Source organism: Strigops habroptila, chromosome 8, assembly GCF_004027225.2.
Source record: "Strigops habroptila isolate Jane chromosome 8, bStrHab1.2.pri, whole genome shotgun sequence".
Classification (NCBI taxonomy): Eukaryota; Metazoa; Chordata; class Aves; order Psittaciformes; family Psittacidae; genus Strigops; species Strigops habroptila.
In genome coordinates this window covers 60,634,262-60,652,313 of record NC_044284.2, presented here as the reverse complement: position 1 = coordinate 60,652,313, position 18,052 = coordinate 60,634,262, and the positions used below count along the sequence as shown (strand labels likewise).

The window sequence follows — 18,052 nt, the reverse complement described above, 5'->3', positions numbered from 1 at the left end:
AATTCCTATTCTTAGGAACAAATGAGCTAAATTCCTTCTTTTACCATTGTCTTCCTGCACAACCACAAGAAAATCCTCTAATATTGCTGAACCTGAGCTCCTATTCTTAAAATTAGAATATGTATATATATTTTTGGCAGTCTGCACATAAATCCTACCCAAAGCCAAGTTGTATTTGGTGTTCTATGACACAGTGGGGTTGCACAGCCCATCTGTTCACAGCTTATCTACATCCATCCTCATTACAATGTGAAGAAACTCAGGGAAACATTGTAAACACTGATTTTCAGCAGCAAGTGGGGATGTGGCTGATGGAAATGGTTTGATTTTACCTTTTGGTGCAGGTTCATGGAGTTGCAGTCCAAAGTGGAAAGGTCACTGGACAGAATCCTGAAAATAAGAGCAAATCTGACAAGCCTCCAGGTCTGCTTTACACTGATTTACTTCTTGAATCTACTTTTAATATAGGATTTGAAATAAAAATGAAAATCTTACGGGCAACATTTGAGTTTTAATGAATAGAGAAGCAAATAAAATACTTTAAAGCTGAGAAGTTTGACTTGGAAATCCAGAAAATGCAAAAAAAAAAAAAACCCAGAACTTAGTAGATATCTTTTTAAAACTGGAAGAAATGCTTTTCCAATTGCACCATTTTTATCACTGCTCATTTTGTACACGAATAAAAGCATATGAAGCAGTTATCAACTGTTATTTCTAACTTGAAGTTAGAAATATGACTTATTACTGCATAGATTTTTATTCATGAAGATTAAATATCCCTTTGTGTTGAAGTGATCATACTATTTAATTTACCACTAATGCATCATCATGGAATAGTCTGTTTAATACATGCTAAAATGCAAATCACTTTGCTACTTTATTCACATTTTGTTTCCTGAATAAATTTAGCACAAGGTTCATCACTGTATATCAGTATCTGTGAAATAATTCAATGTATTCAAAGCACTGTTTTGATTTATTTTACTTGCATACATGATCTGACAGTGTTTCATTTACAAAAATGATAGGTTATAATTTAAAATATTTTAATTTAAATGTTTATTTAGAAAACTCTATTAAAAAATCCTTTCTATTTCTCATGAAAACACAGTTGAATGTTCTTAGGTCTGCCACAGTGCTGAGGAGTGTGTTCAAGTATCTTAAATGCCTGTAGATTTCCATTTTACTGACATATTATAGCTTGTCCATGTGCCAAGATTGCTTTTCTGGGGATCAAGTGTTAATCTGTTTAGACAGCTGAAGACTTACAGATGAAGCGTAAATAACAGGAGATTTTTAAGCAACACTTTCCAAGGCACCTGAATGCCATTTTCAGAAGCAGGGTTTGTTCCTGCGCCCTTAAAATTTAAGTCCCCTTAACTCTCTGTGAGGTGGAGCCTCGAGCATCATTTAGAGCTTATGAAAACGATCCAAAAGTTCTTTCTTTCCGATGTTTTTAATAGATTGTAGACCTTTAAAGAGAGAGTTTGGGGTTGAGACTTACCAATGTCTTTGGTGATTTCTTTCCAGGCTTTAGAGGGCAGTAGAGAGCTTGAAAATATTGTTGGTGTCTCAGCCTCGTCTCCCGACTTGAGGGATGAAGTGCGGAAAACCCAAGAGCTAAGTAAGGAGGATTTTCAATAACGTTTATCTCCTTTATAACAGTTTATCAGTGATCTCTCCAAACGTTTCCTAGAGTCATACCCTACTCTGTGTTATAATGAAGTGTTATACCCCAAGCCTCTGACCTGAGTCTTTTAGTCGGGACAAACACACCTTAAATATCCTTGTGCATCCAACCAGGGATGTAAAAGAAAGGCAACCCCAGCTTCCCACTCTTCTAACGCCCAGTCACAGGTGGGGAGGGAAAACTTGCAAGAGCAACACCTTTTCTTATGTAAATAGTTAGATACTTAGTGGGTAGTTAGCTCGTGATTAGGCTAAACGTTTGCACTTTGATTGCATTGCCTTTCTTCTCCTTCTGCAAGGAAGTTGTTTTGTTTGTTTGCCTGTTAGGAGGATTAGGCTGAATACAGGTTTCCAGGCTTTAAAAATTGTTATTCATGTGTCTTTAAATGATGGACATACCAGATGCTTATTTTGTTGGGATAAGGGCACTTTACAGATGGCACATCTGTATTACTTTGCCAAAGGAACCCAAAAAAAGCAAAGATTTTCATTTATATGTATCCATTTTTAGGAAACTCTTTATCCTTACTCCAAGTCAGAAGTTCTTGGGACATGTAATCCTCAGCAGTGGAAAGTGTATTTATGCTTCTCTTCCCAGCTGCCTCTGCAGCTATAAGGGGAGTATGTAATGGGGAAATAATCTACTGCAAAACCCTTGCATTATGGATAATTGCGGGAAAAAGTAGGTATTGGCTTTCAGGGAGAAGAAGTAAAGATTCCCTTACTAGGACATTCATTTAAAAGTGGTGGAAGGTAGCTGTAGGCACTCAATGAGCCTGTGTCTTTATCATAGAATCATGAAACAGTTTGTGTTGGAAGGAACCTTTAAAGCTCATCCAGTTCCAACCCCCTGCCACGGGCAGGGACACCTTCCACTAGAGCAGGTTGCTCCAAGCCCCTGTGTCCAGCCTGGCCTTGAACACTGCCAGGGATGGGGCAGCCACAGCTTCTCTGGACAATTTATGCCTCAGAACAGGTTGTTAATTTATTTTCACAACAGCAACACCTTGTATTTGTACCCACATGACACGTTTGTGCCTCTAAGACAGGTGTGTCTCTAAGACTGCATGCACCTACCACTACTTCTCCTCAAAGGTCTGGGTCTGTAACATTGTTCTTGTTGACTTTTCATGCCAACCTCTGATAATCTAGTTTCCAGCTGACCAGGGAGTATGAATAACACAACCATATGCATAGTCCCTGTGTCGAGGCTCTGGACAAGCATGCAGAGATGATAAAACGGTTTCTTAACCTGCAGCAAACAGGATGTTTTGTTGGTTTACATTATTCTACAACCTCTCTGGTTGCTTTGCTGTCTGCAGAGTGTGAAAACACTGAACTAGCTATAGGAAATCAAAACCTAGAGTGACTGGGACTGCTGCTGTGGTTGCAGTTGGAAAGAGGTGGACAATAAAGCCACAAGTGCTAGAGAATTTCTCTTAGCAAAGAGCCCTGTGACCCTTCCAATGCATTGGCTGCATGTGCCCCAGCAGTGGTATTTATGCACCACACAATTCCAGCAGCTACTGTTGTTTAAATTACCATTTCTTTCCTGACTCCTATTCCCATGTTCATTCCTTTTCCATTTTGCATGTGTATACAGTGTACTGGTCCCACTGTAATGCACATAACCAGATGCTTTCTTATACAAAATGAAGTTTTCTGAAAATGGTCTGTGTTTACATTACTACCCTACACCATGGATAGGGCAGTAACTGCCCAAATGAGCCACCAGGCCTGTTGCTGACACTTGCTGTTAGCTTCTTATTGCCTTCCAAATGGGAAAGAATCATCTTTTCCTCCCACCTCTGAATTAGGAACAAAGCACCATGCCAGTGGTGGGAACAAAATGTGTTCTGGGGCTTGTAAGCACAACTTCTCAAAATGATGTTGATTTTGAAATAGTTTTGTTCATTTTTTGAGTACAATTACATAGGGTGGGGGTTTATCATCACCTGAAGAAAAGTCCAAATCATAGAACCCCAGACTGGTTTGTGTTGGAAGAGACCTTAAAGCTCGTCCAGTTCCAACCCTCTGCCATGGGCAGGGACACCTTCCACTAGAGCAGGTTGCTCCAAGCCCCTGTGTCCAACCTGGCCTTGAACACTGCCAGGGATGGGACAGCCACAGCTTCTCTGGGCACCCTGTGCCAGCGCCTCAGCACCCTCACAGAGAAGAGCTTCTGCCTCAGAGCTCGTCTCAATCTCCCCTCTGGCAGGTTAAAGCCATTCCCCTTGTCCTGTCCCTACAGGCCCTTGTCCAAAGCCCCTCTCCAGGTTTCTTGTATGCTTTGAAAATGTGAAACAGGCAGCATAGATATTATTTTCTTTGGAATCTCTGGGGCAACGTTTACTGATTGCAGATTTCTTTCTCCACTAGTGAGTCAAGCAGAAGAACTGCAGCTGCTGAAAAGAGACCATGGAAAACTTCTTGCTCAAAGTAAGAAACTTTGTAACTCCTATGTAACAGAGGTTTTGGTGATTCCTTTTAGGTGATTAGTTCTTTGCACTTGCAGTTGGGTAACGTTTAATGTGTGAAAATGATGATCATCAAATGTATTTCCTCTGAAAACTTTTGAACTATTTAAATGTAAATTTCATCTTTTCTGCTATTTTCATTTGATTGGGTATTTCTCTATGAACCTGCGCAAGGAGAAGAAATCATTAATGGTGTTGCACTTGAGGCATGGTCTAGAAATACGTGCAGTCAGGTCCTAGAGAGCTTACATACCTTTCATAGCAGTTATCCGTGTTATCCCTCATTCTCCTCCCTCCCCCTGCATTTTTAGTGTACAAGCCAGGTAGCAAACAGTCTTTGCAGCAGAACCTTTTTCACCTTGTATGTATTGTGAGGTATTTAGCACACTTCAGGGGACTGTGAAATCCCAACTATTAGATTTCTTCATAACTAGTGCTGTGAAAACATTTGAAGTTGGTGGCATTTCATAGAGTGTGGCTCACGTAGTCACTTTAGTGCCTTGTCTAGCAGGGAATGTGGCAGGGGGGATTTATGTTTTTCTCTCATACCCAGTAAAATCAACATTCACCACTGATATTTGATATTTCTATTATCTTCACATATCTTCACAGAGAGCAAAACCAGAACTAAAATAATTGGTGGCATCTCTGCTGCTCTATTTGTCAGCTGCCCCAACCAGCAGCACTGGTTTGCTGACAACACTAAGTTATGTGGTTCAGTTGATAACGCTGGAGGGAAGGGATGCCATCCAGAGGGACCTTAACGTGCTTGAGAGGTGGCCAATGCCAACCTTATGAAGTTTAACCAAGCCAAGTGCAAGGTCCTACACCTGGGTCGGGGCAATCTCAGGCACAGCTACAGGTTGGGCAGAGAAGAGATTCAGAGCAGGCCTGCGGAGAAGGACTTGGGGGTGTTGGTTGATGAGAAACTGAACATGAGCCAGCCTCAGTGTGCGCTCACAGCCCAGAAACCAGCCGTGTCCTGGGCTGCATCAAAAGAAGCGTGACCAGCAGGTCAAAGGGGGTGATCCTGCCCCTCTACTCTGCTCTTGGGAGACCTCACTTGGAGTACTGCGTACAGTTCTGGTGTTCCCAACATAAAAAGGGCATGGCGCTGTTGGAGCAAGTCCAGAGGAGGGCCATGAGGATGATAAGAGGGCTGGAGCACCTCCCGTGCTGAGACAGGCTGAGAGAGTTGGGGCTGTTTAGCCTGGAGAAGGGAAGCTGCGTGGAGACCTCAGAGCAGCTTCCAGTGTCTGAAGCAGGGCCTACAGGGGTGCTGGAGAGGGACTCTTCATTAGGGTAGGACAACAGGTAACAGGTTCAAACTTAAACAGGGGAAGTTTAGATTAGATATAAGGAAGAAGTTCTTCAGTGTGAGGGTGGTGAGGTGCTGGAACAGGTTGCCCCAGGAAGTTGTGGATGCTCCATCCCTGGCGGTGTTCAAGGTCAGGTTGGACAGAGCCTTGGGCGACATGGTTTAGTGTGAGGTGTCCCTGCCCAAGGCAGGGGGTTGGAACTGGATGATCTTAAGTTCCTTTCCAACCCAAACTATTCTATGATTCTATATCACAAGCAGCCCCTTTGATTTTGGTTGTATCTGCTCTTCCATGTGCCTACATTCATCCTGCTCTGGGGAATTCTCTTAAGGGAAAAAAAATTGATCAAAATAAAGCATCCTCAGCTCCAGATTACCACAAAATTATAATGATGGATGCTGTGGGCCATTGCAGATGCAAACAATCATTGCTTGCTTTGTGCAGCACTTTTGAGTGGCCACCAGGATATACATGTGTAGTTCTGTCTTTGCTCCCAGCGCTAAACATACATCCAGTCTTGTTAGATGAGAAATGAGTTACTTGGTGAAATTGGGATGGAAAATTGAATGACGAGTTTAAGTTGACCAATTTTGATGAAGTTTCAATGTCAATTTTGCTTTAATAAAGCATAAATTCACTTTTGCAGTCTTGAAAATGCAGTAGTAGGAGAGGCAAAGAAGTGTGTGATACAAGAAGAGCATTTGGAGATGTTTTACTTTGCCTTTAGTTTTGGATGTGGTTTTCCATAATTATTTTTAATTAGTTGTGCTCAAAACTTATGACTGTTCAGCAGCTTGGTACAGATGGAATGTCACATTATCATCACATGGTGAGGCATGAAATTTATTTACTTTACATAAAACAACCTCCAGTTAAAACAACTTAATACAAAACATTCCTTGCTCAATGGGCAGCATTATGTAGAACTCAATATATCATTTTGTGTGGCCAGCATAACAAATGGCATCTTTGTTTGTCCATGACTAGCGTTTACAGTAAACAAAATGTTTTTGAATAGAACGTAAGCAAACTGTAAAGGAACTGCCAAGAGATGAAATCTGGTCGGTATGTCACAGTCCAAAACATGCTTCGTGCCTCTTGAGAATAAATGTGTAGGTTGTGATATGCATATTTTAAAGGAAAATTTAATAGCTTCGGGGTTTCAAGGAGTCAAAATAACATTCTAAAGAGGAAAACTGGTTCTTAAAATTCATGCTAATTCTTTGCTTAGCAGAAACACTGACATTAATCATGTCCATGCCTCTGTCTGCTGTCCAAGTAAGGAACAACAAGAGAGCGTTATAGAAGATCAAATAGTTGCAGTGTCAAGGAAAACTGTTTTCGGCGTATGTCTTGTAATGAAATAAATACTTTCTTTCCTGTGTTGATCATCCTGCCAAGACCATGGGCAGAGAGGATCACCCCTATTAAGTTTAGTTCTAAACATTCCTAACATTCGTATTGGTTTTAATACAAGTGACTGAAGCTTGCACTCTTTGCAACAGTAGTGGTGGCTTTCCAAGAGACTACATCAGGGTTAACTAGATGGTTAGATGGATATTCATTTAATGCCACTTGAAATTATTAATGAAAGCAAAACTGGAGGGATCAGGGACCAAGTGAGGTGAGGGATTAAGTAATACTGAGTTCCAACTTACCAAACCAGACTGTGTATATGTGGCAAAACATTAACTCCCATTTCAGAACCACTGTAAAATATGAACTCCTTAATAAGCAGAGTTCCTTCTCAAAACTGATAAAACAGTAAGAATTTTATTACAATATTCCACCATTTATCCCAATTCCTGTCAGTTTGAGTTTGGGCTTTGCATTAGGTGCTTGTGTACGAGCAACTGAATAGCTTGGGTCTGGACTGCTGGTGGCTTGCTGTGATTGAGGGTAAATCAATTTACAACATATTTCTACATCATTCTCAAACAAAGTAGAATAGATTTGTTGACCTTTAGATGCACTCAGGTGTCTGTTTCCCACCCATCCTTCCTTCTCTTCCTCCTTTGGGACCTTCTGCGGAAAAGGGGAATACATCAGACTTCAGATGTATATTTTCAGGAACATACTGTGGAGTTTTCTGGCTGTTTCTCAGCCCAACTTTGTATTTACTTGCAGAGAAGAAATGTCATTGTGCCTTTTCTGGTCTTATGAACTGGCTAAGCAGAAATTTGTTAAGTGAATTGAATGAATTCCCCAGTAAATTTATTCAGAAACTGAGTTTCTTTCCAGAGTTTCCATTCCTTGAGAACAAATGGAACAAATATCATGATTGTCTTTGCTTACAGCAAATCATTTTTCAGGGAAGTGATGAGATGGATACCGGGGTCAGACCTAGGTTTTGGGAAAGGCCTTTTTACCTAACAGATCTGTAGGCCTCTTTCATAAGAACCAGTACCTGAGCTGAATAAGGATGAACCACATGCTCTTGTTTGTGCAAGCCTCACTTCCAGGCATTTGTGATAGAGGTTTGTCTGAGGTTTAGTTCCTCCATGTTTGCAATCTGTTTGGGAAAAGCTGCTAATGCTGACACAACGGTTCCTTCCTTCTACCAAGGTCCTTTCAGTTATATCCTAGGCTTCTTTCCAACAAACATTTGACAGGATCTGTCCAGCAGCCTTTTTTGTGGTGTACATCATCTCTAAAAGCAACAGAGATGGTGCTGAAGGACTTCTTTTTTTCCAAATAGATTATTATTAGATGGAGATTTAGAGCTTGTGTTTGCAAATTATATGTTTACTTCAGTTCTTAACACTAAGGGCCAGGTTTGGTGTTTTGCCCCACATCAGAAATGTCTGCTCTGAGTTAATGTCCCTACATAGTGTTTGGAAGAGAGATAAGGTCATCAGTACTCTTTCACTTCAGTCCTGCATCCCACCAAGACACGAGCTGCCCCCTTGGCCTCATCAGAAAGGCTGTGGAAGAGAGGCAGAAATTGAACTATGTTCACCTGCTCTCCCGTGTGGAAAATGGGTCTGTATTTCTGCTCCTAAGGCTTTTCTATGATTACACATGGGGAAAAAGTTAATCACAGTTATGTTTTTAAGTTATACCTCAGCATGAGCTCTTGTAAATGGGACTGCATTCAGCAAAACTGAATTAAGACTATGCTAAGCATGTGAGTGTGCACACATGGACTTGGTGCACCTCAGCCTCTTTGAATGTCTCCATGCAGAGACCCAGAGAAATCATTCTGCCCTCCTGTATTTGCAAGCAAAACTAACTGTGAGGTTGCCCCAAGAGCATCTAGAGGAGGAGCATGTTGTGGTGGTGTGTTCTAATTTGTATCATGTGGACTAAAAGCTGTTGTTGCTCAGGCTAAATCTGACTGTACATCTTCTCTCATTCTGTGCAAGCAGGTCTTTTTTTAGTTTATAACCATGCAAAGTCCTTTACAGTCTAGAAGAGGTAACAAAAGCATGTTCTGGTACCCAGAATCTGCAATGCTGGTGGTTTTCCTAGGACGTGTGAGTAACCTCATTTACTAAGAGGTGAAGGAGGTGGTGGACAGGTTTCTATCTGACCTCGAACAGATGTGGGTGTGTTGGATCGTACCCACACCTTGTGAGTGTGTATTTTAAATACAACCTGAGATCTGAGAAGTACCTGGCCTGGGGTCATTGGCATGATGAGCTTTTTGGATGGAGGGAAGGGGGCAAATTACAAACCTCTCCAATGATTTAACATCTTCTGCTATGTAGATGAAATATTAAGCTATTAACTTCTGTGGCAGAAACAGAAATGCACATGAGAGATATGACTATAGGCCTCAGACGTATGTACATAGAGAACTGTCAACCTGCATTTTGTATTTGGGTGTCAGCCCCATTTGTTCATGAATTCCACATTTGTGTTTATTCTCTATTTTCCTACGTACCTTTTTATGGGCACAATAGCTGTTAATTTTTAATTCTAGAGGATTTAGACTTTAGAGCGTTAAGCTTAATGAAAAATTAAAAGGGACTGTAGTTCTTTCAACAGCTCCATGTAGGAACTCCTCCATGAGAATAAATACTGCTTTCTCCCATGAATATAATTATTTAAAATAGAAAAGAAACATTAGTTTGGGCTCACTTAGTAACAATTATATGTTTAAGAGGTGTAAATAACTCGCTATCCAGACATTACAAATATCCAGGTGCTCCGTATGTGCTGATGACAACAAAATGGAAAAGAAAGACTGTAATAATTCTGACTGGTTTTCTCTGCAGAAGATATTGATTATTTGTGTGTGGTGAGAGATTTGGAAAATTCAATTAAAGGAGTTGTGCAAAGGTTTCATAAATTTCCCTCGTACAGCGTGTACACAGACATTGGTGCGTATTAAATCAATGCAGCACTTCACAATATATTTTCTTTGAAACATAAAAATAAATAACATTTAAACAGTTCTGCTTACTACAGAAACAAATTTTATTTTCTGTGAAGCATTTAGTCATGTGCTCTCACTGACTCATACACATTTGCCAGCTGTAACAAATTTTATAGACGTTTTCTCCCGAGACATAGCTCATATACTATGAATTTTTAAATGAGCAAATGGTGAAGAAGGGATGTCAGCAATATAAAAATTGATCAGTTAAAAGATAAAAGCATAAGTAAAGAGATTTGTATGGTAGTCTTAATAGGTTTTATTAAATAAAAATACTATAAAAAGACAGTAATGAATAGACTGAAGGTTTTAACTGTGGTTGAGGTGGAGAAAAATTATTCTGGCACGTTTAGGAGAAGATTGGTTTTATATCACCTGACAGGTGAACATTTTTTTCCTCGCTGCTTTTCAGATCTGTAAATGTTTTAGAGCAGTCAAACTTGGGAAAGAACAGCGCTGGGAGTAGCAGGGGAAAGAAACTTGGGAAGATTCTGCCCTTCTAATGCTTTTGTGGGCCAGGGACAAGAGACACCATGACAAGGGGCAGGGCTGAGGTTCCTGCCTGGCCCCGAAGCATTGAGCTGATGAAGGAGCATGAGCTGCACCAGCACCCAGCTAGTGCTTGAGCCAATGTCCTTCTGGTCACCTCCACAGACCCTGACCATCCTCACTGCCCTGGGCACAAGAGATGTTCATATTGAAGCTTTGCTAATGTTCTCTATGGGTTTTGGGGGGGGGGGTGGTGGAACTAGATGATCTTCTTAAGGTCTTTTTCTAACCCAAACCATTCTATGATTCTATGTAGTTTAACTTCCTTAGGAGTTCTACGTAGAATCAGAATCAACCAGGTTGGAAAAGACCTTTAAGATCATCAAGTCCAACTGTTCCCCAGCACTGCCAAGGCCAACACTAACCCATGTCACACGTACAAAATGTCAAGAGAGAGAAGGATTGTTGTTGGGGGGGGTATCTGTTTTGTTTGGCTTAAGAAGAACTCACTACTTTCATCAGCTCACACACCAAAAATATACATATATATATATAAAAACCCTGAAACTGCTACAACAAGAATTGTAAGTTATTGCAGCATGTGAGTAGTAAATCATATTATATGATCCCTTGAATAGCTAAATCTCAATGTCATCTGTATAAATATTGTATAACTAAGGCTTTGGTCACAAGGTGTTGTCGTGGTGTATGTGTGGAAAGAGGGACAAGTTAATGGTGTTTGGTATGAATTTGGGCAGCTTACATTTTCTAAGAGGGCTTCTCAGAGTGAGATGCAGATCTTGGCATGACTGCTTTGGCATGTGCGGGTTCTGTAAGTACAGCATAGTCTGAATGCTGCAGTCAGTGAGTAAAGGGTTTGTAAAGACTCAATTAGGGAGTTGCATTCAGTATTTGTACCATCTTGTAATTAAATCTGTCTTTTTCTGTTACTGGGCAGTTTCCTGTTGTAAGCAATAGTGGTATCTGTGCAAACAAATGGTGTTTATTAGGTGTGATGCTGAGAAGCTGTACATGAGGCTAAGTTGAATGAGGCTCAGGTTAGGGCAGGATTTCTGGCTTGGTCAGCTCCAGGTCACATCAGATCCACAGGCAGGTCTGTGCCACATCCTACATGTGACACCTAAGGAGTCACCACATGCTAGGTGAGAACTGAGGAGAGCCTTTGCCCGGCACCCGTGGCTTTGATGCCTCTCTCCATCTAAGTTTACAGGCAGCCTCTTTCCTCACAGTAGGAGTCCTTTTAGCTATAAGCCACTGTAAATATGTTTGTTGGTCTCAGTATGTTTAATATAAAGCCAGTAATTCTGACTTCTCTCTCCACCCTTTGGTGCTGGTGGAATCCAAATGCAGCATAACCCATCAGCAGGCACTCAGGAGACTGGGACCAGAGCTGATCCTCTGCTGCAGTAATCCATGTGGTGGAAATCTTGGCTCTCAGGCGCACCTGCTCCCGGAGCCTTTCCCTGTGCTCTCATTCCCTGAATTCCTTTCTGCCCTTGCACACTTTTCCTCTGCTTCTTCCAGCCATCTGCTCAGCCCTTCACCCTGGCCCTGCCCTCATTGAGCACATGCTCAGGTGTGCTTCCCTCCCATTTTGCTGTCCTGAGGGCACAGGGGATGGTTGTTCCTCTCACACAATCCTGGACTGAATCTGCTCATATGGTCCTTACATACTTTCATTTATTCTTTTATTATTAATAGCAAAAAAGGAGCAGCTTCTAATACTTGTAACACATTCTGTTCTGCTTTGTCACCATTGTGGTGATGTATGTGCACACACTCACTAGTAATTAAGACAACCTCCTAAATGACTGTTGAGATACAGTAACTGTAGGAAGTAAAAGGGGTTCTGTTAAACACTGCAGTAACTTTGTTAACTTGTATTTGTGGGGGGATTTTCATAAGCTGTGTAATAACACTGTTACGTTTATTTTTTATATTTATTATTGTTCTGGTTCCAAGAAATCTGGAGAGGAACTTTTTGCAAGGGCCTGTAGTGACAGGACAAGGGGGGTGGTTTTAAACTGACACAGAATAGATTTAGATTGGACATTAGGAAGAAGAGGGTGCTGAGGTGCTGGCACAGGGTGCCCAGAGAAGCTGTGGCTGCCCCATCCCTGGCAGTGTTCAAGGCCAGGTTGGACACAGGGGCTTGGAGCAACCTGCTCTAGTGGAAGGTGTCCCTGCCCGTGGCAGGGGGTTGGAACTGGATGAGCTTTAAGGTCCCTTCCAACACAAACCATCTGGGATTCTGTGATTTATCAAAACTGATTTTCCTCCTCCACAGGGTGCGTTCAGACCACCAATAGCTCCGCGTTCCTGAAGTCTCTCCTTGACTGAGGTGAGTAGCTCCTCGATCCACTCTGTGCCTTCTCCAGCCACCACACACAGCTCGGGTTGAGGGCTGAGGTACTTCATTTTACAACACTTGCAGAGAGACCCAGTGTATAGGCCTGCAGAGAGGACTGGAACAGCTTGGGGGGAAAACAGTTGTTACTCTGCATGTGGTATTTCCTGTTACTGGTTTGTTAAGCAAAATGAGGTACTGAATCTGTAGAAACTCTGTCTAGAAACACACTAAAACATCCCATATCATTTCTCCCCATCAATGCTGTCAGTTTCTAGCTGGATGGGTTTTTCTCAAGAAAGGCGATTCGGCTGTAATACGTGTAACAAAAGCAAGAAAATTCATGTACTTGAGATTATTCCTTCCTAAATGCCATGATGATGCCCTGGTTGCCTCTTCCAGCCACCCACTTCCTCAGGAACATCTCCTGCCCCTGTTCAATCCATCTCTGTTCATGCAGCTCAGGCATATTGGGGTCACTGCTGACCAATCTGTTTCATAAAGTCTCGTCAGACAAAGAAGTCTTTAGAGATGAGAATATAAGAGAATCATAGAATGCTTTGGGTTGGAAGGGACCTTAAAGATTATCTGCAGATTATATCAATTCCCCATGTGGTGTGAGAACATTTCTCCTTTGGAAAGTTAAAGTGTTTCAGTTCTTGTAATTGAGGAATATGGGACACTAGATCTAGAAGGTGTGTAACTGAGTGAGTGCAGGGCTGAGCTCAGACACATCACATGCATTTCGCTTCTCAGTGAAGGCTTTAGTCCTTTTATTTTGTAATCACAAGTAATCTAGTAGCAAAAAAAAGCTTTAAACTGCTGCTTGTCCCCAGGCTAATGCTACCCTAATACTTCTCAGCTGCTTATGCCAGAGATTCTTTCTACACCTTATTCCTTTTAAACCAGCTACCACACCAGAGTAACAGAGGGGTGGGAAGCCGTGCAGGAGAACAGCACTAGCTGCCCGTTTAGTAGCTTATTTATTCATTCCATGTAACTTCTGAGCCCTACAGAATGCACAGCATGATCTTTCTAAGGTACAATAACCACTTTAAGCCTTACACTGGCTTATTAGCTTGAAGTAAACTCATGCTGACAACTACATGGCTTCAAGTCAAAGTTAGCTCAGAAAGTGCTCATCTCTACTATTAGTGTATGTCCAGGAGTAGTGTTGTCTAGTCAGTGAATATTGGTTTTGCACCTTATGGCCAAAAAATACAGACCTATTAACTTTTCCTGGTTCTCTCTACTCCTTTCCCAAGTGCAACCAACACTATAAAGCCCTTTGTTTTCTTACTGTTTAAATGAGTTCAGTTGTGGCAGTTAAATGATCTTTTAGCAATTACTTCTCAACTTCTACAGATAAAATGACAGAGTTTCCCTACAACATCTGAAATGTGGCTGCAGTGACCATCTGTTGCTCTGTGTTGCCTTAGGCTGTCTGTGTCTGTCCTTTCTTATGCAGCAAGGCTAGTTGTGGCCATAAGACAGCCATGTAATGCCGAGCAGATCACACGAATGATGCTGCTGCTGCCTAATTGCTATTTATTTTAGTCATTCCTCATCTCCACACAGGCATTATGTGAAAAATGCATTCCACGGCAACCCAAAGTTCTACATCTGCGTGGCTGTACTTAAAAGGAGAGAAGAAATGAGTGTAAACCAATCTCCCCAGCAAATACCAGTTTGGGATTGCTCCCTGTGCTGGGCAGGTGCACATCTAGATACAATTTCTGGCATCTATTTAAACTGAACAATGTGCACAACTAGATGATCCCAATGTAAATAATACATCCTGGTTGGTTTATGCAAGTAGGAGTGCAAAATGCTCATTTAGGTTTGCTGCTGCATGGAAAATGTTATGTTCTCTGTGTTCTTACTGCAAATAGAGATTTATGCTGCCTTGGTTTTCCAGTGAACAAACCAATCCCCCACCTCTAACCCTCCCTCCAAGGAACCAGGAGAGAAGAAACCCTGCTCAGACATGACCTTTGGATCCCAGGCCTCCCATGGGAAATGGCTGCTTCCTGCCCAGCTCCTGTTATCACACCACCAGCCCCCCAAAAGCCAGTTAACTCTGACTGAAATAAATGCATCTATCTTTGCAACAGCCTGCCTGGAAATGTATGGCTTCTCCTAATGAGGATTTGGCTCAAAACTAGAGCAAGTTCTACTGTGCAAGGAACTGTTCCAAGTGCTGACCATGCTGAAGTTGTTTGCAAACAACTTCTCTGTCTATGGCTGCCACCGTTAGAGATGTCATCCATGGTCCTGTCTCCTCTACATCATAGAATGGTTTGGGTTGGAAGGGAGCTTAAAGCTCATCCAGTCCCAACCCCCTGCCACGGGCAGGGACACCTTCCACTAGAGCAGGTTGCTCCAAGCCCCTGTGTCCAACCTGGCCTTGAACACTGCCAGGGATGGGGCAGCCACAGCTTCTCTGGGCACCCTGTGCCACCACCTCCTCCTCATAGTGGAGAACATCAACTGAAGACACACAATATAAAGGTGTCACCTTCAAGCCCCCAGCGTTAAAACACGTGGCTCTAATACCATTCATGTTTTAGGTCAAGATTTTAGCTTAGTTTTGGCATTTAACGATGTATGGGGAGAGTTGTTACAAACCATTATCCTCAAAACCACCTCTCCAGCCTAGTGCAGCCCCTGCACCTCAAATCACTGCGTTGGGTGCAGCCCGTCTCTCATTGAAAGAGTAGAATGATTTTTATCTTTATTTTATATTCCACTTTTTGCTATTTTTCTTCCAGAAAGTTCAATGTAAATATGAATAATCCTTTCTACCACTGCAAAGTACTGATTACGTTTCAAATAGTGATTTTTACAACTAAAATGCCAGGGACCAAAATGGTGTGTTGTAGTGGGTGGTTAAACCCATATGCACTCAAGCTGTGGGTGTCATAGAACACCAGGTTGGAAGAGACCTCAAGGATCATCTGCTCCAACCTTTAAAATGTTTATACCTTAATACCTGTGCAATCCAAGTGGAAAAGCTGTTAGTAACTATTGGAAGGGAATTGTGTCAGTTACTCCCTTTAGCTCCTATTCCCTTCTGCTGTCAGCTTCCTGTGCCATTGGGTGATGGTTGTACTCGTAGGATGCGCAGCTCATGGCTTTGTGGGGTGGTGGAAGGTGAGCACAAACCAGCTCTGGTTTATATATATCTAGTTATACATAACCTGACTGTAACCTCTGTAGCTGGAAACTAAATAGTTTTGATCTAAAAAGCAGCTGGAAATGAACCACACGCTCATCCAAATCAATCCCTTCTGCCTAGTCTTACAAGAAGAAAACGTGTATACAGTAAGTAGTAAAGGTGATGATGGACAACATGAGCTAGTGGTGCCTCACACCGTGGCAATTACTGAAGATCATGAAATTTAGTGTTTAATAATGTTTTAGGGAAGCACAAAGCTCTATGCTGAGATTCTGCTGCAGATGCTCCTCGTTACACGCCTGTGCTAGTTGAGCAGTTACTGTTCCTTTGACCCCTTTGCTGTACCAGGCTGCTGCCTTTCAGAAACAGCTGGGGCTGTTAAGAACCATTTCCAGTTCCACACAAGGTGGATCGTATGACTCGCACTTTATCACCCCTTGAGGCCATCTCAAGGACAAAGAAAAGAGATACACTCAAAACTAATGTTTTTATATGGGGGGAAGGATCTCGCCATCATCTCGTGTTGAACACGAGACCAAGCTGATTAGAACCTGAAGCCCTTCTGCTTCCTTCCATCTTAATTTGCCATTTCATTCATCGTCTGGGTGGACGTAGATGTTCTCCAAGCAGCCTCAAGGGCTGGTGGTCCCTCACCCCACCACACGTGGAGGGAACACGGCAGGTTTTGGCTTTCACAGCCTTCAGAGACAAAGATCCCTATTGACATGTCCTGATACACATCTCTGCCCCTCGGCCTACGCTCCTCCAAAGAAAGGCCACGCTGTGGGCAGAGCTCTTGTGTGCCACCACCAGGGTCACACCCTCACAAAAGCTCTACATACTTGTGGAAATACTGAAGTTGTGTTGCTTTATAGTGAACTGTTACAGTGTAGGCACATCACTAACCTCCACTCGCCCCCAACAACATCACAACTACTACCCCAGAGCACCTTCTTTGTTCTCCCTGAGCTGCCACGGGTATAACCTTGTGGAAAAAGTAAACTGCAGCCAACAGATAAAGCTGGAAAAGCAGAACAAACACACTCAGCTTGCAGACACTTCACTTAGAGCATTCAGAGCTGACACAGGTGGAAGTTCCCAGAACAGCTGATTCACACACTCACCATAACACCGCCCATGTCAGCAGCAGTCTGGAATGTGACAGCACACAGAGAAGCCTTAAATGAGGATGGGTTTGCTTTTAGTATGTGAGGAAAAAGGACAGACTGGCTCCTAGTTAAACTATGTTACTAGGAATGGCTTTATGATTTATTTTCTATGTACTTTATATATATATATAATTAGTCAATCAATTTGTATTCTCTCCACTATTTGCAGCAGAGGCTGTGCAGTTTAGTTCCATTTACATTGTAAATTACTATGCAATAAGTGGGGGTTTATTGGGGTTTTTTATCCCTGAAGCACCCAGTACCTACTTTCGAACCACAGTGTGGTACCCTCAGGTTTGATTTCAGTAGAACCAAGAGCTTTTGGCTTTTCAGCCCTGTTAGAAACAGTTGAGAGTCAAAAGGCCACAACAGTGTTAAAATCAAATCACAGCTGATGCCTACAGCAAAGATGCATCCTCCAACCTGCTGCACACACAAGAACCTTCCCCTTCCCAACCATCACAGCCTCTACCCCTGCACCCAGCATTAACTTTGCTGTGTCTGTTGCTTACAGAACTCCAGCATTCCAAAAGTGCTGGCACTGAGGAAAATAACACATAACACAAGAAAACCCAAAGCCTGTGGGTGAACCGAAGCTGCTAATGAATTACCATCCCAATGGGCTGCAGCACTTGGGTCTGTGCTGGGGCTGAGCATTAGATCCTGGCCAGTGACACTGCTGGAGGCCACATGTCCTCCCCTCCAGCACCAGCTGAGAAAGTGAGTGCTCAGCTCCAGCACCCAGAGCACACCTCACACTGACACACAGGCTTGGGCAGCAAACAGCAACGGAGGACAGAGACTGACACCACAAGACAGTTTATGTCATAAAACAATTCAGCAAGAACTGCAGAGCTACCAGTCAGGAGTTTCTACTTAATACTTAACCCACTTGCTCAGGTTTTTTATGCTGGGAAACCTGTAAACTCAATGCCAGCAAACCAGCAAACTGCTTTGCTAACACAGCCAGGGGACTTCAGCC

The 18,052-nt window shown here is 42.4% G+C and overlaps 1 protein-coding gene across 4 annotated transcripts in view; it reads left to right on the top strand.

Moving 5' to 3' along the window:
- ITGB3BP (integrin subunit beta 3 binding protein) overlaps positions 1-14,836 on the top strand; it is a 32,005-nt gene extending 17,169 nt beyond the window's left edge. Inside the window, exons 5-9 of one of the 4 annotated variants that reach the window (XM_030494238.1) lie at positions 345-423; positions 1,531-1,624; positions 4,069-4,128; positions 12,664-12,717; positions 14,681-14,836. In XM_030494238.1, coding sequence (XP_030350098.1) covers positions 345-423; positions 1,531-1,624; positions 4,069-4,128; positions 12,664-12,716 — 286 coding nt within the window. In that variant the 3' untranslated portion in view covers position 12,717; positions 14,681-14,836. The other 3 variants (XM_030494236.1, XM_030494237.1, XM_030494240.1) reach the window with 3 other exon arrangements.
- The last annotated feature ends 3,216 nt before the right edge of the window (positions 14,837-18,052 follow it).